At 37.0% G+C, this 21,520-nt stretch overlaps 4 protein-coding genes across 8 annotated transcripts in view; 3 read left to right on the top strand and 1 right to left on the bottom strand.

Moving 5' to 3' along the window:
* Positions 1–970: 970 nt before the first annotated feature.
* On the top strand, positions 971–1,968 carry LOC107274726 (protein lethal(2)essential for life). The gene is made up of 2 exons (XM_015754149.2): positions 971–998; positions 1,082–1,968. Exon 2 carries the CDS (start codon positions 1,120–1,122, stop codon positions 1,720–1,722), a length of 603 nt encoding a protein of 200 aa, XP_015609635.1. The 5' UTR covers positions 971–998; positions 1,082–1,119; the 3' UTR covers positions 1,723–1,968.
* A 3,619-nt stretch (positions 1,969–5,587) lies between these two features.
* Positions 5,588–6,541, top strand: LOC107274725 (protein lethal(2)essential for life). Its single transcript, XM_015754148.2, has one exon. It carries the CDS (start codon positions 5,710–5,712, stop codon positions 6,379–6,381), a length of 672 nt encoding a protein of 223 aa, XP_015609634.1. The 5' UTR covers positions 5,588–5,709; the 3' UTR covers positions 6,382–6,541.
* Positions 6,542–8,341: 1,800 nt separating this feature from the next.
* Positions 8,342–9,245, top strand: LOC107274707 (protein lethal(2)essential for life). The gene has a single exon (XM_015754111.2). It carries the CDS (start codon positions 8,466–8,468, stop codon positions 9,072–9,074), a length of 609 nt encoding a protein of 202 aa, XP_015609597.1. The 5' UTR covers positions 8,342–8,465; the 3' UTR covers positions 9,075–9,245.
* Positions 9,246–9,641: 396 nt separating this feature from the next.
* Positions 9,642–21,520, bottom strand: part of LOC107274704 (thyroid receptor-interacting protein 11) — a 29,359-nt gene continuing 17,480 nt past the window's right edge. For all 5 annotated transcript variants that reach the window (XM_015754101.2, XM_025092041.1, XM_025092042.1 and 2 more), the window contains 10 exons: positions 19,472–19,639; positions 19,221–19,331; positions 18,634–19,039; positions 15,196–18,156; positions 15,008–15,111; positions 14,795–14,894; positions 11,526–11,607; positions 11,250–11,442; positions 11,072–11,167; positions 9,642–10,969 (listed from right to left, as the gene is read on the bottom strand). In XM_015754101.2, the coding sequence (XP_015609587.1) occupies positions 10,817–10,969; positions 11,072–11,167; positions 11,250–11,442; positions 11,526–11,607; positions 14,795–14,894; positions 15,008–15,111; positions 15,196–18,156; positions 18,634–19,039; positions 19,221–19,331; positions 19,472–19,639 (4,374 nt within the window). In that variant the 3' untranslated portion in view covers positions 9,642–10,816. The remainder of the gene's footprint in view (positions 10,970–11,071; positions 11,168–11,249; positions 11,443–11,525; positions 11,608–14,794; positions 14,895–15,007; positions 15,112–15,195; positions 18,157–18,633; positions 19,040–19,220; positions 19,332–19,471; positions 19,640–21,520) is intronic.

Genomic DNA, 21,520 nt, shown 5'->3' with positions numbered 1-21,520 from the left:
AACGAATTATATGTGAATGTTAAAATAGGTCTTATTACTGTTATTTATACGATCCTTTCAATTTTTTGATATTTCTTTTATTAGACATTAAAGCGATACAGTGTTGGTCAAAAGTATTGGCACAGTGCGATGCGTTTAACCAGCACTGCACTGTGCCAATACGTTTGACCGTTATTGTATATCATATTGATGGATATTCTTTAAATTAGTCATTGCTTCGATCAGCGAGCAAGAAATGTACATATGAGCCGCTCAGTGCACACATCGATTAACTCCACTTTTTGAAAAATCTTAAATTTAAGTGTCAAAGCACTTGGTATAGTCATAACTTTTTATATTTATAATAACTTTCCTGAATAATAAAGATTAGCACCATTAAACGGCACAATTTTTTTGGCCATTGAATAATAAGTAATTTACAATATACATTACTTCATCGCATTTCTCAACTTTTTGTTTTATGGAGTTAATCGATGTGTGCACTGAACGGCTCATATGTACCACCTGTGGAAAAATTCGTGTGGCCAAGTAGTATATCTTTCACCAAGGTTACCATAAGAGAAGAGCAACTGTACGTTACGATCGATAGAGTGCATTGCTCGCCGCTACATACTTCGTTACCCTGCATTCTGTACGTTACGTATATATCAGCTAATAAATATAATTCGTAAAAAAAAGAAATGATCTTGTAATAAAATGGAAGGAGTAAAATAATATGGTTAACCATATTATAGGATTCATTATCCATAACTATACTGGTATACCGTTATCATCTTTATAAACAATGCGATAAAAATTTCCTTGCATTCTTATACAAAAATAATACATTTAATGCGTACATACGTGCGATACAGCCTTAGAACCTTCTAGAAAATTCTAGAACGGTCTAGACTCTACACGAATGTTCAGGATCCCTGGTATCGACTGAGGGTGAAACGCATAAATATATGCGCCCAAGCCGGAGCCCGTCAGTCGCCAGAGAACTGCCGGTGAGACAGGTCTGTACTAAAGTACCTACTGTAAAAAAAAATAGTGAAAGCCTTAAACAAAAGTTGGAATAAAAAATTTTACTACTACCAAGGTTCGCTAAGAAAAGAAAAAGGAATAAAAAAACGAAAAATGTCTCTGCTACCACTCCTGTTCTCAAACTGGTGGGAAGACCTTGAGCATCCACACCGGCTCTTGAATCAGGACTTTGGCCATGGCATTAACCCTGCTGATATCGTAATGCCAAGTTTAGTTCCAATGCACTATGGACTACCTCATCATGATCGAGGGCACATTATACCAAGATGTCCGAGTGTTGGATATCACAGATCCTGTTGTGGACCAATTATCCAACCTAAGGGCGGTTTCTCCACCGTGAAGGCTGACAAGAATAAATTCGAAGTTAACCTTGACGTGCAGCAGTTCACCCCTGAGGAAATCAAAGTTAAGGTCGTTGACAAATCTGTGATCGTCGAAGGAAAACACAAGGAGAAACAGGATGAACATGGTTGGATTTCACGGGAGTTTATCAGGAAGTACCTGATTCCTGAGCAGTGCGACATCGAGCAAGTTGCTTCCAAGCTGTCATCAGATGGAGTTTTGTCCATAACTGTACCCAGGAAGGATAAGCCGCAGATCGAAGGTGAAAGGGTCATTGCTATTGAGCATACCGGGAAGCCGGCTGTTCTGGAGAAGCCTGTTGTGAATGACACTCAGCAGAATGGCGAGAAATAAATGTAATAATCATTCAATACGTTTTTTGTCAATACTTTGTCACTCCCAAGTATTATTATCACATATAATCAGTATCAAATACACGAAAACTATGTATACATATATCTCATATATATCAAACATTGAAAATTATATAATACCTATAAAAAAATGACTATTTGTTAGACTGTAGTAATACTGTATTGCTAATGCTATTATAATATAGCTGTAACTTTTGGATAAATATATAGTACTCATTTATGCCTAGCCTACCCTTTATATCTCATCCTAAAATTCGAAATAAAATTGTTTCTTTTTTTCGTAGCTGTCTCTTACGTAATAATGATATACCTAACCTAACCGGCCGCACAGGGACTCTAGTCCAAAATTATGCTATACGTTTATAACACGCTAGAATTATAACATGCTTGTTGTACTATTGGTCTTGAGAATCCTTTACGACGAATTATCTTCTGGCTCTACGAGAAAGTTATCAAAATGACAATTGGTACATAATCCATGCTATTATTTTTAAGTACGATCGAGGAATACTTTCCCAAGGGATCTTAAAAACTGTGAACATTTAAAAGTTATTGCACTTATAGAATTTATAAGTTTTTAGGTTGGCAATGATCTTTATAAAAGATTAGGACCCTTCCAAGCATGCATAGACGATTCTGGTAGGCCTCAGCCAACCAGCACACAAAGTGTGTTTGGGTCTCGAATGCCTTAAGGCTGTTGGCGCGTCATAAAATCTGAAGCAAATATACATATGCAAGTAAGATATTTTCAAAGACATAATTGAACAGTATAAGCGCTATGGTTTACTGCTTACTAAAGATATTCTCTATATTATAGTTTCTAACCGTAGCATTTCAATTGTCTAAATAATATAATTTCGATTAATTAATTGTTTATTTCTGTAGCCAAAATGGCAACTGGCAGCCAAATTCAATGTGTCAAAGAGTTACACCGACAGTTGTGCACAGTAAGTGCGCACGAGACTTCCAATCAGTCAGTCGGACAAATTAGCACCTATACGAAAAATATAAACAGTTTTTATATCGAAGTGTCAAGGATATTATAGTCCGCATCATTATTGGACGTTAGACGAGCAGTTGTCGAGTTTTCGTGGCAGATGGCGGCTTTCGTGTTTACGTGCGTCGCGAGTCTGACAAATACGGCTTGAAAATTATCACGCTCAGCGACGTAAAAACATTTTGTGTGGTAAATGCGTTTACTTATGTAGGCGACGTCAATGCACAAAGTCTGGAGATTGCCGTCGTTCTACGTGCCAAAATTATCAGAACCCATTCGCGGAAGCGGGAGAAATATTACTTGTGGCAAATGGTATATGTTGGTTCCGATAGTCGAGAAGATAAAAAAAGAATTCAATCTGACGACGGTAGGGACTTTTCGGAAAAATAAGCGAAAAATTCCAGATATAATGAGACGTAGCGTTACCGTGGGGATGAGCGCAATTTGCATACCGTAATAATAACACGCTTGTTTCTTACTGTCGGATAAAGAGAGAAATTGTTTTATTGTTATCGTTGCTGCATTCTAATGTTAAAATTGATGAATATACCCGAAGGCTACAGATTTTATGCTTTTGTAATAGTACATAAGGCGTTACGGACATCTTTGAACAAATGTGTCACGTGTGCATGACTACGCACGCTACTCATCGTTCGATTCTGCGTTTCTTTTATGGAATGCTATACCAATGCGCAATGAATGCTTTTATACTCTTTCATTTGAACGTAGAAAACGAGAAAAAGACTAGAGCTGAATTTTTGGAAGAATTGCCACTGGCTCTGATACGTCCAATATTACTTGAACGAGTGGATACAAAACAATTCAGGTTGAACGTTCGCCTATTGATTAAAAATGTATTAAATATATATAACACGGCTGATATTCAAGATGCTACGAGTTAGATAAGAGAGTGAGGTGTCCTTTTTGTCCCTCCTGCCGTATTTCTAGGTGTGACAAAAACACCGTTCATTTTTATGCGGTGACTGTGCACCAATTGATGAATAATTGTTTTCCGTAAGTTTTATAACAATAAATTTCTATTTTTCGTATAAATACGAAAACATTGTTATTTTATTATGATAGCATCATAGCAAAATGTTGATAAAAAAATTATACCCTACGATGACTTTATAAAGAAAAACTATTTTACTGAAAATGTTTATACAAAATTGTTATTTGTTTATAGATGTTTTTTTCTCATAAACTATTATCTTTATTAATTCCATGTGCTTGTACGTTTTCCTCAGACTGTGATGGCGAAAATAAATAAAAACTCAAACGGTTTTTTTATCCCACTGTAATTGGCAGAGTGGCAAAAATATATGCTTATAAATAATATTGGCACAGTGCAATACTTTTGAGCTGCACTGTATGTCTGGCTGGTCAGAAATATGCTATACAGTCCCGTGCAGAATTATTGCGTAAATAAGTGGATTCATAACATGAATGAAAGCTCCGGCTGGAATACGTAACACTTGGTACGTAATATTTAGAGAATAATAATTGTAAGTCGTATCCTGAGACTGTAGAATTATGCAATGAATATCATATTTAATTATCCAGACTGATTAACAGTAAAAAATAAAGTTAATTACTCGTGCCTATAAATAACTCGAATTGCCAATATCAGAAGAGTACAACGATAAAGAATATCTATCGCAAAACACATTTTAGATAGAATACATTAATCTTTTAATGTTTCTGATATCGGATGGAATATTGATTACGGAATACATAATCAAAGATTCTGTTTTATATTTAAGTAAGAGTATCAATAATTTCTTGTAGAGTAGAGGTGACCTAGACAATAAAGTTTATTGTACCCCTTCTTCGTATATTTCATGCCGCAATCAATATCCGTCTCAAGGTCAATGCGCAAGCCTACGGCATCATGGGAAATATTGATCTCACAGCATTTTGGACCTATATACGTAGTTGTAGAGCTACCATAAAACCCACCATGGCTATTAACATGTAAAAAGACAAACCCACTACTTCAGATTCTGACAAACCAGTTCCACCTATTATTCCTCTACACAAAACGGCAGTACTTAGATCCGGCACATCCTGTGCAGCTGCAAAAAGCTGGTATTCAGCGCGATTAACGGACATACTACTTTCAAATTTCATGAAATCCTATGTAACGTTAAAATAATAAATTTGATTAATTTAATTGTACACGCTAAAATGACAGGTTATATTATCAGTGAAATGCTGCCTGTGTCAGATAAGTATATCCATCACGTGACCTACGCGTACGTGTATGCGTATATAGTATATACAATACAGCACGGCAAATGCACTTCTTTGAGAATATTGTATGCAGAAAGCCGGAAAGTGCACGTGTACCGGCATCGTAGTACAGTGCTGACATAATAATAGTAACGTCTAGACTGTGTCTAGACAATACTGTAGCGTCTAGTAAATTGTACCGTATACGACAGAGTTCCAGTCACCCAGAGAGCGTTCGATAATAATGGTGCACAATGTTCCTAAAGGAGGAGTACAGTGAAATCGTAATACGCAGTGAATTGGAAAATCCTATTATTATACGAAAAATGTATATACGTGCCAATGCATCAATGTATAGGCACTTATTTGATTTTGTGTTAAAGAAAATGTTGGCTAAACAGATATGATTATTAGTAATCGCCTAATAGTTATTTAATTTCATAAAATATATTTTCAGTTTCGTTTGAGAACCACAACGGTAGTCTTGAATACCCATGGTGTGGGCTCGCCTCGTTTCAAGGTTAAGTCTCGAGCAGACGCGTTGGGGCGTCTCGTACTGTTTCGTTGCTTTATCCCCACTACCTACGACGAATCGAGTATATAGAGTGGCGTAGACATTGCCGGCGCATATTCGTGCGCGGGCATTGAACGTGTAGTCGAGCAAGTTCGTTGAGAGAGACAACACCCAACGCGGTACATATTGTGTTACATAATTCGTAAATAATTAAAACGATCAGGATGTCTCTGGTGCCGTTGTTATACTCCGATTGGTGGGAAGACCTTGATCGTCCGCATAGACTGCTGGATCAACATTTTGGATTGCCATTAAATCACGATGATCTTCTGGATAGAGCTTTACCGACACCTTCCGAAATGATTCCATTTCGTCCAGGGGGTAGACGCAGAAGACGATATCATCCATTCATGGAGTATGCCTTGAGGAGAGGAGGACGCGGGTCATCCACTGCACAGCCGGACAAAGAAAAGTTCCTAGTGACACTAGACGTGCAGCAATTCGCACCGGATGAGATAACCGTGAAGGTGGTGGATAAAAATGTTATTGTGGAGGCAAAGCACGAGGAGAAGGAAGACGAGCATGGTTGGGTATCCAGACAATTTCTGAGAAAATATTTGGTACCTCCTCAATGCGATATTGATCAAGTTGAGTCTCATATTTCATCGGATGGCATCCTAACCATCACGGCACCCAGGAAAGAACCGATAAAGGATAATTCTGAGAGAATTGTGAAGATTCAATATACTGGACAACCGGCTATTAATAATTTTGATGGCCACAAGGAAACAATTGAATCATCGAAGGCATCTACTGTAGAGAAGGAACAACCACAACAAAAAACTCAAACGATTCAACAAAGTCCACGCGGAAAGAAAGCTGTGAAATCTGTATAAGACTACTTTTTTTTTACTTTTCCCGTATCTTATTTACATTCAATATTCATATTCTAAAACGTTCATTTGTCTCTGAGTATTCAAGTACAAATATATATATATGTCACTGTAAGATTTGTACTATTTTTTTATAGAAAAATAAACTGGAATAAACTATCTACACAGTGTTATTTTTGTCCTGCCTAACCTACCCTACTTAATAGAATATAATGTCAAATTCATGTATATAATTTTGTTTCTATCAGAAAAGGTTTGACTTCGGTGTGAATTTATTTACAATGGGTATTATACACAGTTTAGAATTATTTGGTCGAGGCTCTTGTTATTGGGAAATATTTTGCTTTATTATTTGAATTAGTTATAAAATCTCTCCTCTTGCATATATTATTTAAGAATATTCCGAAAACAACGATACGGAATAGCAGATTATGAGACGATGCGCAATATATTACGAAATGCACATATATGCATGTATGTACGTGACTGAAAGTGCGTAGCAGCAGATCGCCACTATGAATCACTGTGTTATGATTCCAGAAGTACACCTAATAATAGCGGAGGTAGAACATTATTTCATTAGAATACTTCTATGTACATAAGAGATGCCTATAAGTGCATTGAACTTATGTATTGTATATGCATTAGGTGGATGCTAGCCAAGACTGCTCGGAGAGCTTAGAAGCACCTAGAAGATTCTATTAGACATAGATGACTGACGCCTGTACGATCGTGTCAAGAATAGACATTGTATAGTTGAGATTTGAGTACTTCGTAAAATTGTTCTAGAATATTCCTATCAATTTCGAGAAAAATTCGCAGTTAATTATAGGACGTGCAGGAAAAACACGACGTTTGGCAACGCATGAAACGATTTCATTCTGCGTCATATGTATACACGTATTTTTTTTCGTATTTACATTCTCTATACATATAAGGTTACTGAGGAGAGTATTGCCAGGAATGATTTAGTCCGTTCATTTGATTCCTATGTCAATACCACCTTCCTATAGTGCAAACTTTTAAATAATCCTATATATGTATACCTATATACACCATAGGACAATTTTAAAGGTTAGGGACAGGTATAGAAAGTACTGCTCCCTGGAACGCAAGTGGATCAATAGCTGCGAGGCGTACTAGGAAGGGTATATTCTGGAACATTCCCGAAAAATTTCAGGTTATCCAAAAATTGTGGTAGAATATTCAAGTAACGCTGTTAAAAAAGCTTTAAACTAAGAGTACCGCACAGATTCTCTTTTTGTAGTTGCAACAAAAATACTAATAAACAAAAATAAACATTGAAAGGGAAAGTGCTTTCTGGAACGTTTCAGCTATCTATATGTATATACATATACACACATACACTACATGGAACAGCTCCCGAAAATTCTGGAATCTACGATGGTTCCAGAACATGTTAAATTCCGCAGTTTGAAAATGACAGTCATTTAAAATATTCTTGACAAAAATGTTTATAAACAAAAAGGAAATTAATTTAGTACACAGTAATAGAGTAGAATCATGAAGATCGATAAAGTTCTTTCGTAGTTCTCTCGAACAAGAAGTAAATATATGTATTTCAGTGCAATACCATGCAAATGCATACTTTGTAACGAAATTTGCTTGCTAGAAACTTCGTTGTTATCGTTTGGTCACAGAGTATGTTGAATTGGTGGATCGAGTGTATACTGTCGGCGTTAAGGCGTGTTCTTGATTAAAGCGTACGTTCAAGAGAATCGTTACGCAGTTATATATTTAACCCGTCTAATTTTACTTAATTAAGAGATTAATTAATATACTCATCAATTGTAACGCCAAATTTATGAAAAGCAGGTGTAACTACGTTATTAACAACGTATATTCCTTATATTGACGACCAAGAAAATTCTGTGTGTATCTCGAACGTTCCGGTTGCCCCACCACGTGGCCAAGCCGGCCGGTATAAACAGAGGACGGAGCGCTTCGTAGCGACAGTTGACAAGAAGCAATCGTGAGCGAAACTTCTGAGCGAAAGCTTGAAAAAGTTACAAGCGAATTTACGTTTGAAGTTAATATTTTGAAGAAAAAACAAGATCCAAGAAAAGATGTCTCTGGTACCGTTGTTGTTCTCCGACTGGTGGGAAGATTTGGACCGCCCTCATCGACTTCTGGATCAACATTTCGGTACGGGCCTTTATCCTGAACAATTATTAACACCGAGCATTCTGGAACAATACGTCGTACCGAGGAGTGAACGCAAGTTCAGAAGCCCGCTGCAATATTTCCGTCCTTGGGGCGAACTTCTTCGCAAAGTTGAGGGTGGAGGCACTTCAACGGTGAAAGCTGACAAGGACAAGTTCCAGGTGATCCTGGATGTTCAACAATTTAAACCTGAAGAGATCAATGTCAAAGTCGTCGACAAATGCGTCGTTGTCGAGGCGAAACATGAAGAGAAGCAGGACGAGCACGGGTGGATCTCACGGCAATTTGTGAGAAAATATATGATTCCTGAGCAGTGCGATATCGACCAGGTCACCTCGAGCTTGTCATCGGATGGTGTGCTGAGCATCACCGCTCCAAGGAAGGATCAACCTGAGATCCAGAACGAGAAAACTATCAAGATCGAGCATACTGGCAAGCCAGCTCTTCGTGAAAAGGGTGAAAAGAAGGAATCCAAAGAGGATGAAAAAAAAGAAGAAAAGGCTGGAAAATAAGACGTTTCTTTTCAAAGCTTTAAAGTAATATGCTATTCATAATATCGTATTTCTTCACAATTACTGTTTAATTTCTTCATATGTCCTTTCCATTGTGTGATATATATGTATATGTTCCTTATTGTAATGATCCAAGACTTTTTTTAAATAAATAAGTTCGCTATGTCAAAATGTGTTTATTATTAAAAATCTCACTTTTCCTATTTTCAGGTCTTAGGGTTTAAGTGTAGATTAGATTAAATGTTTAAAGCTTTGGGATTAAGAAAATTATGATAAAAATATGTATTTCTCCAAAGTCAGTTTTTCTATTAATTGTAAGAGGAGGTGGGGATGTGCTTACATGTCAGCATTCAGTATCCAAGTGGGTTGGGTATTTGTTTTGGTTTTTCTGTGCAGTCGTCATGTATGAAGTATTGACTTTGATTTATTTTTACACACAAATTTGCATCCTTAGCAGAAGGGGGTGAAGCTTCTAGAATATCTGACGCGTTCCAAAAGCTTGATAGCACATGTATTTATGAAGAGCAAGGTAATAGGAACTATAAATATTTTTGCAGTGTGTGACACTTTCTTATTTATAATTTACTCTATTTCATTTTTTATGTAACATAATAATCCTAGTTTATTGCCTTGAATTTTCTAGTTTCATATGAGACAACAAATATATTTTAGTATTCAAAACCTATCTAGAACATACGTGCGTGCCAGATAATATACGCAATATGCGTATTGAAAGTTTATGTCATATAGTTCTACAATACTTATGATTATCTGTACAATCCAGTGTGTATCTAGACGCAAATAAAATTTACAGCTGTAATCCCATATATCATATATTACGCTTGTAATATGTTACATTAAATATTCGTTGAGCCAGATTACTCTGAATATATACAACGTTTCTAATTATCGTATGATTTCACAATACCATCAAGTTAAATAAACACGATTCCAACAAGATGTGCAAAATGATAAATTGGTTTTAAAAAATATAAGGATTCTTATATGTAGCTTTTTTCTAACATCAACATTTTAACATTGAGCAAATCTCATTGAACAAATTTAAATTATTATACATTTCAATAAATAACAGAATTTCTCTATTGTCGATATGCAACTACCTTGAATACATAGCTTTAGCAAAATATTGTTTGAAAAATACAAAACACCTGTAAATTCATTAACACAACGCTACTTATCGATACCACGCTTTTGCTTTAACGACAGAATTACACGTACGATAAACGCAGATTTGTATTAAGAAATTGTATTATTTGATTTAATTGTCAGAAATATGTAAAATTTATTATATACTTTTTAAATAATATCAAGCAATGAAAACTCGATGGATTTAGTTATTTACAAGCTGCCTTCAAGAGTTACAATTATATTGTAATAATATTAAGACATAATTAATTACAGAATTTTATATGACTCTTGAAAGTATTTGGCAGTTAATAATTAAATCCATGATTTTGAAATTATTATATCAAGACAATAATACGGGAAACTTATAACTTGGTGATGAAAAGCCACTGTAAGATGCATTATTAATATGGCGGAATAAAGTAATATTTTAGAAGAATACGGTAAACATCTTGTTTCTATTTTTCCTTTAATATTATAAATCCTGATCTAATTGATTATGATTTATAGTAGAAAATTAACTGCAGGCTATTCAACATATTTAACGGAAATCTTTGTATGTACACAACGCTTATAGAAACTTCATAATTTTAGTATCAGCTGTCCTTGAGAACTTCTTTCAGTATGGATCCTGTGTTTCTGGCAGGAACAAAATCCGGGAATGTCGGTAGCGATACATTTGAGAGTAACAAGGTAGAGTGTGTCGATGATGATGAATGTTGTCGACTGTGTCCTGGTCGTGATAAAGACTGAAAAAGTAATTCAAATTGTAAATATCCAATACCAGCTTTTTACAATATATTGTTAAATAGAATATTCAAGTATAATATAAAAGTACTATGATTGATTACCGTGGATGATATCGTTAGAGGAGGTAGCTGTGGCTTAGGTTTAGATTCAGTTTCTAAAAATTTAACGAATGCCGCGGACAAAGATGCCTCCTGGTCCTACAAAAGCGGGTAAATAAAATCGATATAATAAGAAAGTATTAAATTATTTGTAACATTGTCAATATTAATTTTTAACTACCTTTGTAGGAGCGGTGGCGCCACCACTTAGTAATCCACCGAACCATCCACTATTTCCAGCTGAGGTATTGAGACCAGCTTTATCTTTTTCCGCTTCATTGAAATTCAAAATAGTTGAGAATACTCTCAATACCGAAGATTTATCCGTAGTAGACGATGTAATGTATCCCATCAACAAGTTCTTCACGAGGGCCCTTAAAAATATAAAAAATGCTCAACAATAATTCCTTAACGTATTAACTATAAATTTATAATATTTAACACAAAATATACGAACTTATCAACTTTTCCCTCTCCACTTTTCTTGGCTTCTTGAATCCTCTCATCAGCAGTATTTACCAGTTCCGTTAAGCGTGCCACTGAAAACAATAAATTTTTGTATAAGTACTTTCTCAATAGCTATGCAAAAATTAACTCAACCGTCTTAATCATTCTTATTATTGATATACTCAATACATATTGTCTATGTACCGATTCTTCTAAACTCTAACAATTACAAGGGACAATACAAGAGCGTGGGAACAATTTGTAAAGAATGCTGATACTTTAAATATAATATAGCGACTTTAAATGTGCATTCCGCCGTATGGTTCGCAGGCTGGTAGGTCAAAAGGGCATGAGCGCAAGTATAACACAAGTACTGGTCGTCACGACACTACACCAGTACCTGATGTAATACTCACACCCGCGTCCTGATTGCTCATGCTGCATTCTTCTTTCATCATGCCATTCTAGCAAACTACGGGCTCACACATGCTGCTAAAAAAAATAAAAAAGACATTATCCAATTCTTAGCCTCGCTCGATGATATTTTTTTAAAATAAGTCATTCTCGCGTCAAAATGTGTTAAATACAATTTCACTGTACATCAATGCGAACCTATATTACATATCAGACCGCTTCTTAAAACTTAACTCGGCGATTATACCGATAATTAATTTTTTCGTTGAAAAGTGAATTTAACTAGTTTCAAATTTAGGTAAACCTTTATATTTGTAGGATAACGGTAGCGGGTGGGAAACCCCACGAGGTAATATGAGCATCCGTAACATATAAGCTCACAGTTACCGCATGAGATTACCCACTCTGACGCTACCAAAGATATATATATTTTTTTACATTTATTCATACTGAAATATTATGTTTTTTATATATTACAACAAGCTACTGTTATATATCTATTAGCTGTGCAAGCAACTATACACAAAGAGAATCGAATTAATATATATTACATAAAATTTCTAAGTGTTAGGTAAAATCGAAAGTAACACAAGGTACTTCCGAATCGTACAATTTGCATGGTAAGTTTTTAGATTACGTGCACAGCTAAGTAAAAATGTCACTCGTTTTATATTTATAAAAATTTTAATTTGTGTAAAAACAGATTTTCACGAACAAAGAGTTACAAGTAAGCGTGACTTATTGGATCGTTTAACTCGACGCACATTGCGTTACTGTCATTGTTACTTCGCTGTTTCTCACGTGCGGATGAAGACGCGACTTTTATTTAAGGTTTTTTCAATACATATGGTGTTACCTGCACTGCAGTGTGGCGACGAATTGACACATATTTCACGCAAACTGACTAACAAGGCCTTGAATTACCTAACGTATCGCTATCATATAGCATGCGTAGAAGCGTCGATGTTGCGTAAGTTGCAGTTACAATATGCAATTGCTATTGTTATGTTATAAATGTGCGATATGTATATGAAAATTGACAGCTCCGTAAGTCATTCTCTGATAAGGGACATAATTTGATAATTCCAATATTTTTTTTTTCTTCAACGATCAACAATACTTTTGTGCGCTAATATATCGAGCCATATTATATCCTATATGGTTTTAACACAATTGCAAGCTATAACGTTATCGTTAAATGCGCCTCTAATCATTTATTATAGTGTATGCATTACTTTTTCGTATTTATCTGTAAACTGCCGTTAAGTGAAACGTGATAACCTGGAGGATAGTTATTTGATACGTAACTTATTAACCATACCGTATTATACGTACAGTAACTTTCTGATATAGTATATATGTTTAACCTATATTTTGAGTTGTAATATTTTTTTAAATACATAATAACATTCACGTTCGCTTAAATTCAATATCTACTTCAACGTGCATAACAGAAAATTCGTCAAGTATGATATAAAGGTACTAAAACAAGTGCAAGTATGGTATTTAATAATAATAATGGAGAAAGTTGTTCTTTTTAATTTTGATACCGTTATAACTACCAAATAATCGTGTCTGTGTAAGATTATAATAAAAAGAGGAAGAAGGTTAAAGCGATGGATAAGAATAATTTTGATTTTTTGATTTGATACAGCACGCTCAAATATACGGTGTAATAATTGTAATAGAAATCATAATAAATGCGTATTTAATCTAACGATAGGAAGTAGGAAAACCAGCACCAATGGCAATGCGTGAGCCAGCCGAGATGCGATTTAGTGTGCAAAGGCGACGGACCAGCCCGTAGCCGGATACCAGCAAGAATCCTGGGCTATCATTATAATCCCAGAATTACCAGCTGATATTTGACTACGCCACCAGATTATATGGGTCTTTGATTTTTTTTTACGGATTAGTCACAGGCCATAGCTAAATTGATACTTATAAATGGCACCCTCCCTGGGTGCAAAATAAAATTGCATTAAAAATTTATGGAGACTACAATATGTTCATAGGAGTATAATGAAATCACATATCGATTGATGTAAGTTAATATCATATTATATGTACCAGTGTGTACGCAAATAATTTTTTTCATTCAAATAATATAAAAAGTATATTGTACATGGTGAAGTGACATTTTAACTTTATTTAATTCAAAAGTAATAACGAAATATTAAAAAAAAATGATTGATTTTGATTAATGGGAACACGAGCTATTGTTCAAATTATATATATATTTTTTAATTCACTTGTGTTTATGCACCACAGTTTCAAAAAAGAGTAGTGCAAATTTTGTAGTAAGTATATTTTGTAACAGCGTCGGTGCATCCATATACTGATGTGCAATAAGTACGAAAAAGATTGTGTCCCATGAGCGAAATGAATAGTAAGTATAGTATAGTATAAAATTGTCATATGAAATAAAGCAGAAGCAGATCATTTTATATGATTAAGTGATTCGTTACGATTGACGTAATGAATATATATTTTGAATCCCGTGCTCATTGACGTGTAATGACTAATGAACCTTTCAAATAGCACAATTCATCTGTAAGATCTAAGGTTTTGTATTTCCCATTATATGTAAACGTCAGGCATTTGTTTTGTCCACGTAATTACGTGACTTCGTTTTTCACAAAGACTGTCATATTGTGTCAAAAATATCAATGTTTTGTTTGAACGTGCGATATGTATTAATTGTTTAATTCTTTGCCAACAGCAGCTTAATTATGCATTTTAGGTGCAAACACTATCATGTAAACAAGTTATAAAATAGGATTTATGAAGAATATCATGCAAAAATTCAAAAACCAAGATGTAACCAAAGAATGTCAAAATGATAAAACAAATAAAAATATATACCTTCTTGAGTTAATTGCTCGATACGCTCAGTTTTCTTATCAAGCTGTTCACTTAGCCTTGAGGCCGCCTTCAGGCATTCTTTGGCTTCCGTTAATTGGTCCTAATAATAGAAAATGGTCGTTACGCAAGAACAAAGAAAGATACAGTTCCAGCAAGAAACAATATTTATCTCGGTAAATGTATTCACAAACACTGGAGTACGTGTGCACAAACCTTAAGATTTAAAATCTCCGTCGACAATTCCTCTTGCTTCTTGTAAGAGTCATTAAGCTGTTGCTGTATCTTTCTTGTAGCAGCAATTATATCCTTTTCCTTATCTGCAGAATTAAGAAATTTATTGTCAGTTAAAAATATTTGTGGTAAACACTGATAAATCAATGCACTAATGTACTATATCTTACCTCGTTGAAATTGCTCCAATACGATTTGCAAATTGGTAAGAGAAGCTGTATGCGAGAGGACCTTATCCTCTGCAGCAGACAATTTATTTTGAATGTCGTCTCTCTGCTGTATAATGAGTGCCATTTGTTGCTGCAATGTTTCGACTTGCTGATTCGCTCTGATGCTCGCTGAGGTGTACACGGTCGAGCTATTCTTTGCTTTCTCTTCAGCCTGTACTAATTTCGCTTCCAGTTCCTTTCGATTTTCTTCAGCCAGGACAGCCTCTTCTGTGTAGCTAGCTTCCATTTCGACCAGGTGTGTCCTGAGCCTTTCCAATTCCTTAGCAGCATTTAATTCCTTACTTTGACTTTCGGTCAGTTGATTTTGCAACAATCGAGTGTTTGATTGTTCCTGAATTAAAGCAGCTTCCAGAGCATTACATTTTTCATTAAGAATTGCCGCCTGGGCTATTTGTGCAGAATGCTCCACGATTCCACAGGTCTCTCCATAATTATTTGACTCCTCATAATTCTTGAGCTTCTGTCGAACTACCTGTAGCTCATTCTGGGCCCACAAAATCTCTGCTGCCTTTTCCTTCACGATTTTCTCATTTTCTTCCTGATTGATCATCAATTTTTGTATGGTGGATATTTGCTCGTTTAGTAGCTGCGTCAATCGCTGAATCTCAGCATGATACTGAACACTTTCGTTGTGTTTTATTTGAACAAGTTTTACGAGTTCATCTCTTTCATGTCGTAGGGATGCCATTTCTTTTTCAGATTCAGCATTTGCTTGATTGGCTGTAACGATTGTGGTGGTTTTCAAGTTTTGAATTTCGTTATCCTTTTCTCTAATAAGCTGTGATAAACTCTCAATCGTTTCTCGAGCCATTCCTGCAGCTTCCTTGCTATTCTCACGGGACGCTACTACGATTTGATGTTCTTCTGCGAGTTTTGTTGCCAATTCATTTTTTTCAACATTTAATATGTCAATTTCACGTTGTTTCTCCTCTAATTCTTGTATTAAACGTTGCCTTTCCTCTTTCTCTTCGTCATTTGCTTTTCCTTGTTGAATTATACTCATTTCTTCATTTTGTTTTCGTAGGCATGCAAATTCAGCTTCCAATTCAGTGTATGCATGTTCGCTAGCTTGCTGTTTGCTATTTGCTAGCGACTCTTGTTCCTCCAGTTTCCACCAGGCACTTTTGAGCGACGATAGTTCTTGCTTTTTGCTACAAAGTTCGTCATATACATCAGATAGTTCAGATTCCAATTGGATACGTTTCTCTTCCGCAGAACGCCATTGCTCTTTGAAATTTTTCGCAATCTCCAATTCTCCGGCAAGTTTCGTGCTATTCTCTTCCACCGCACGAAGGGTTTCATTATCGGATGCCAATTTTTCTGCATGTGATTTCAGCGAAGATAATTCCTGTTCCAGAAGGGTGCGTTTGTCTGTAGCTTCCTGTAGTTCAGCCGATATCTTACACAATTCAGATTTAGTAGCCGCTGCCTCTTCCTTTAATGTCGCGTGTTCCTGTTGAAGAAGACTCATTTCAGTACTCAGCAGTTCAACCTTATCTAAGGATTCATCATGGGTTGCTGTCAGCTGATCCAATAACGAATTATTTTCCTTGATCAATCGTTCCTTGTCCTCTTGTAGTTTTAGGGTTTCGCTATGTCTTAATTCTATTTCCGCAAGAGCTTTATCCAATTCTTTTCTCATTTCGAGAATATCATACTCCAGATCATCCCTATCCTTAGTAACCCCTTCTAATTGTTTCCGGAGTTCTGTCAGTAACTCACTGTTTTCATTGCTGCTGCCTGATTGTCGTAGCATCGAGAGTTCAGCTTCCAATTGTTCCTTTTCATGTGACAAAACTTCAATATCTCTCTCGTCCTCGTGTTTTGTTTCTTGCAGAATAGCAATGTCGTGTTCCAGCTGTTTACGGTTTGCTATGGAAGATTTCAATTCTCTTCGAGCATTTTCAAGGTCTAGTTTCAATTCCTCAATTAATTCAATATTCTCATCCAAACCCTTGCATCTGTCCAAAGACATTCGTAACTGCTCTTGCGTCTGTTTCTCAGAGTCTTCGAGTCGATCGATCTTCTTACGCAATTCGTTGTTTTTCTCTAGACTCGCGTGCAATTTACGAGTTAAATCTTCCACCATACTTTCCGTGTTTTCGACGTTGGTTGAATAACTTTCTTGCGCGTTCTGCTTGGCAATGTCCAACTGCTGCCTAGCGTTTCTTACGTCCTCTTTCAGATTGTTCTGATTCTTAAGGGATGCTTCGACGTTTTGCATGGTTATCATTAGTTCGGAATTTTTTTCACGCATATTACTGTTTTCTGCCTGCAGACGTTTTATTTCTTCGTACAAAGATTCTGTCTCTGTTTCTAGCGTCGCCACGCGTTCTTCACTGGCTTCCGGTATCGAAGGTAAATTAGACTTCAAATGCTGAATTTCTAAAAGGAGCGATTCAATATTTGTCTGCATGTCGTCGCATTCCACTTGTAGAGAATCCTTCATTTCAGATGTTTGTTTCAATTCTCTAGTGAGTTCTGTGACTTTTCTCTCTAGGACGTCCTTCTTCCATTTTGCTTCCACGTAATGCTTAGCCACTGCCTCGAAAATGGATTCATCTTTGTTAGTGGTTATAGCAGTACTTTTTAGAATATCTTTTATTTTTTGACTCAATTCGTCAATTCTACTTATTTCCTCCTTTGGACTCTCACTTTCCTTGGGAAATTCAGTTTGAATCTCTCTGCTTTCAAATTCAATCATGTTTTTCTGTTCCGATCGATTACTTTCAGCTTGCTCCTCTACTATTTTATTATTGTTAGATTCTGCTGAAGCCAGTTTAGCTTCCAATGCTTCCACCTTATACTGGGACTCGTTAAAATCGACATAGAGTTGCTCATAAGCCTTCTGTAGGGCTTGATGCTTTTTCTGAATTTCTTCTTTTATAAGGAGAACTTGTTCTGCAACAATCGATTCCTGGTTAGTAATACCGATACATAGTGATAACGGCAATACGAAAACAAGACTTGTATGAAGTGACAACCGAGAATGGATGAAGTAACGCAAAAGAATAATATATTGTTATCCGATGCTGTACAATAGCTTGGGAGAAAAATGCCGATTGTTATACCTTCCTCTGTAGAGTCTAGAAGCTAGAAGAATTTAAATGTATGGACATAAGTACTAAGTGGCACTTTAAGTATGTTTTTCTTTTTCGTCAGGAAGTCATTACACCCGCAATGACAAATATTTCATTTATAACTTGAAACACTAAAATGCAGTTACGTGGTATAAAATGATAAATGATTCTCTGATAATTTATAGATATATTAATGAAACCACTTGCAGTAGAAATAATCGAATAAAACGATTTTGGAATTTATAATTCAATAACTAACATCCACATGAATTTATGGATATAATTTACATAAACCTGCCTATAGATTCCGTGTGCTGCTGGTCCAATTCTTCTAGGCTGATTGTTAAATTTTTATTCTCCTCTTGAAGTTCAGCGATTTTCTTTCTTAATTCGATTTCATTATCATATGCATCCTCTCTTTGTTTGTCGCCACGTTCTTTCGAGTTTTCATGAAGGTTCGCCTTTAAAGATGAAACATCAGAACCAGGATCGTTAATCTTTTCAATCTTTTCATCGCTATCAGACTTCTCCCACTTCTGAGGCGTTCTCAATTTTTCATTCTCACTTTCCAAGGCCTTGAGTGCGCTGTGAATTAGATCCAACTGTTCGGTAGATCCCAGCTGAGCGATAATGGTACGAAAATCATTAACCAGTACAGCTTCGTCCGAATGAAGACGCTTCATGTTTCTTTCAGCTTCGCGACTCTGACAGAGTAAAGACACTTATTACACACAAGTGACACAACCTTTGTATAAATAACAGTATGCTAAACGTATCTCCCGTCTCTCATGCCAAAGCTACTTTCCATTTCAAAGTGAGCTCTTCGCTAAGCCTGTGTAATTTCCAATTAGAAAAACTCATTAGACAATTTATTGGCAAACTTACTTTTTCTCCCATCTGTATGATACGATTGACCATGTCCTGTTTAGCACGTAATAACTCCGCCTTCTGATGACCATCGGTAATTTCATCTTTGAGCCCGGTTGTCGCGCTCACCTGAAAATGCAATATTTGCACGTGCAAGGATACGCGCGACTTTCACGAGTCTCTGCAGCAATTGGCAATTGTGAGCATTGCAAATAAAAAGCACAGTCGTCCGCTGCAAATGTACGACCAGTCCCCATTAATTGACCCACCTTCTGCACCTTCTTCAGTTCCGCCTCCAATTCGCGAATTCTCAGGGTGGCCTGAGTGAGCTGTTCCTGGAGAAGTTTCGATTGATTCTGACTCCTGGCATCACGTGCCCTGATTGACGGAGGATCCCAGAAGTATCCTCCACCGTCGTCATCCTGGTCCACGTCATTCTGAAAACGACAGACGTGAGTAGTCGCTGACGCGAAACTGAACAGGATGGGAAGACAAATGAATGTAAAATGATTGGTCGAGCATATCGATCGACGACGGGAACCAAAAGATCGACACTTCGGTACGATCTCGAAGTATACTCCACGCGTGGGATCTTTTCGATCGCGTGTACGAGGACTCTAGGATCTCACCGATCCGTACGACGCACTAAAATAGGATGTATTTACGAACACAGTCTATGATTAGTAGCTTAGCATTGTTGTACGCGTTTACATAAGAATCTCGTGCCGTGAACAATGCACCTACCAAGGCGCTGTCCAGCCGTGCGCTCGGGCAGAAGAGAAAAAAAAACACTTATGCAATTCAAATTACAGCTCTTCGACGTCTTCGAGGAAGAGAAAATGTACAAAGTGGTCGGCGGTTCCACAATTTCATAGGGATGGTCGCTCGGTTCTTTCGATTTGCTTTAATTAAATATTGACAATTTTCTAGCGCTTCACCCTCGGCCAGTCTCATTTATTACGTAACAAGACTTTGCCCATCCAACCTTAGTCTCGTTTTCTTCGATTCTCGTAAGACTGTCGCAATCAACAATGGACCCTCCACAGCTTCCGAAACTCCTTATCGTCCGGTTAGTATCTATTCAAATTTTCAACGTTTCGATCGAGTGATATTCATAAATCGGCATTCAACGCTCGAGGAAGACGCGGTCATGGCGGGTCCTACTTTCGAAAATGCTGATGCATACTGCATATTTTTTTTCGAGTCTCGAGGAATTTTGGGTCACACGCATACGCGCGCACGCCAAATCACCGAACCTTTCACACCGACGGGAAGTCGGGCTTCGAGCGATATCGTCGCCTGTGGTTGCTCCGGCGATCCTGGACGATAAACAAATCATGGCTACCGATCGAAATCGGGACCAGGAATAGTTTAAGAGGGCATTGTAATATCACCGTGCGTTATGCAAAGCCCTCGCGACTAAGTGACTGACTGAACGGACGAACGAGAATAAACGCATACGTACAGCCGTACATACGTGGAGGATCCATAGTCCGCCGTGTGACTCTCCGTGCACGAGTGTATTGGTCTAAAGCGGCAATGCTAATGAATATGAAAGGGGGTTTCGTTGGGTCAGGTCAAGGAATAATGCATCGTTTGACTTGCATGCAGACGTGTGACAAAAGAGCCTCGGCGCTGTCCATTTACCTTAGCTCGTAGACCCGAAGACTTCTGGCTCCCTCGAGAAGGAAGACGCACGAGGAAAAAGTTTATCTCGCCCGGAAATGCCAGGACATAACTTAACGTTTGACCATGAATATCGTAAGGAGCTAACGAAATTTAATTACAACCCGAGACATACTTATGTTACATGCAAATGCACCTTAAAGGTTCGTGATCCACGTACCTACAAAGGATTGGCTCTTTGTTCTCGTTAATAACATACGTCAATCGTATAGGCTACCCTAGTCTGCTGCTGCTGCTGCTGCTGCTGCTGCTGCTCAAGTACCGCGGTTGAGTTACGAGAGAGAAACGTGCCCAGACACCCGTTCGTATACCCGTGACACGTATAGGCACCTTGGTCAGCTTGTTTTGTAAGTTACGGTAATTTGTAGTTTGCCCACTGTATGCTGACTTTTTATCCGAGTTCCAGCTACTCTATCAGACTCACGTGCTGCCTGCGAAGCGCTCGGCGCTACAGGTAATGTCCGACTCTAGTGATAGCGAACGTGGGAAAGGAAGTTCCTATCACTTCTGAGCTACAAAGGACAGGCCTGACGACGCGCCTAGAACTCATCGCTGGACAATTCGAAGTCACATTTTTCAATGTGGGCAATCACGTTTTGTTCGAGTCCCACGAGTATCCTGGTAAGGAATAG

The sequence above is a fragment of the Cephus cinctus genome, unplaced genomic scaffold (genome assembly GCF_000341935.2).
Source record: "Cephus cinctus unplaced genomic scaffold, Ccin1 Ccin1_scaffold0101, whole genome shotgun sequence".
NCBI lineage: Eukaryota > Metazoa > Arthropoda > Insecta > Hymenoptera > Cephidae > Cephus > Cephus cinctus.
Note: the sequence above shows the minus strand (reverse complement) of the source record. Positions and strands in the feature narration are given on the sequence as shown.

What these genes read in the sequence shown, in the direction of transcription:
- LOC107274726 (XM_015754149.2), top strand. Translation starts at nt 1,120, where the DNA reads ATGTCTCTGCTACCACTCCTGTTCTCAAACTGGTGGGAAGACCTTGAG.
- LOC107274725 (XM_015754148.2), top strand. Translation starts at nt 5,710, where the DNA reads ATGTCTCTGGTGCCGTTGTTATACTCCGATTGGTGGGAAGACCTTGAT.
- LOC107274707 (XM_015754111.2), top strand. Translation starts at nt 8,466, where the DNA reads ATGTCTCTGGTACCGTTGTTGTTCTCCGACTGGTGGGAAGATTTGGAC.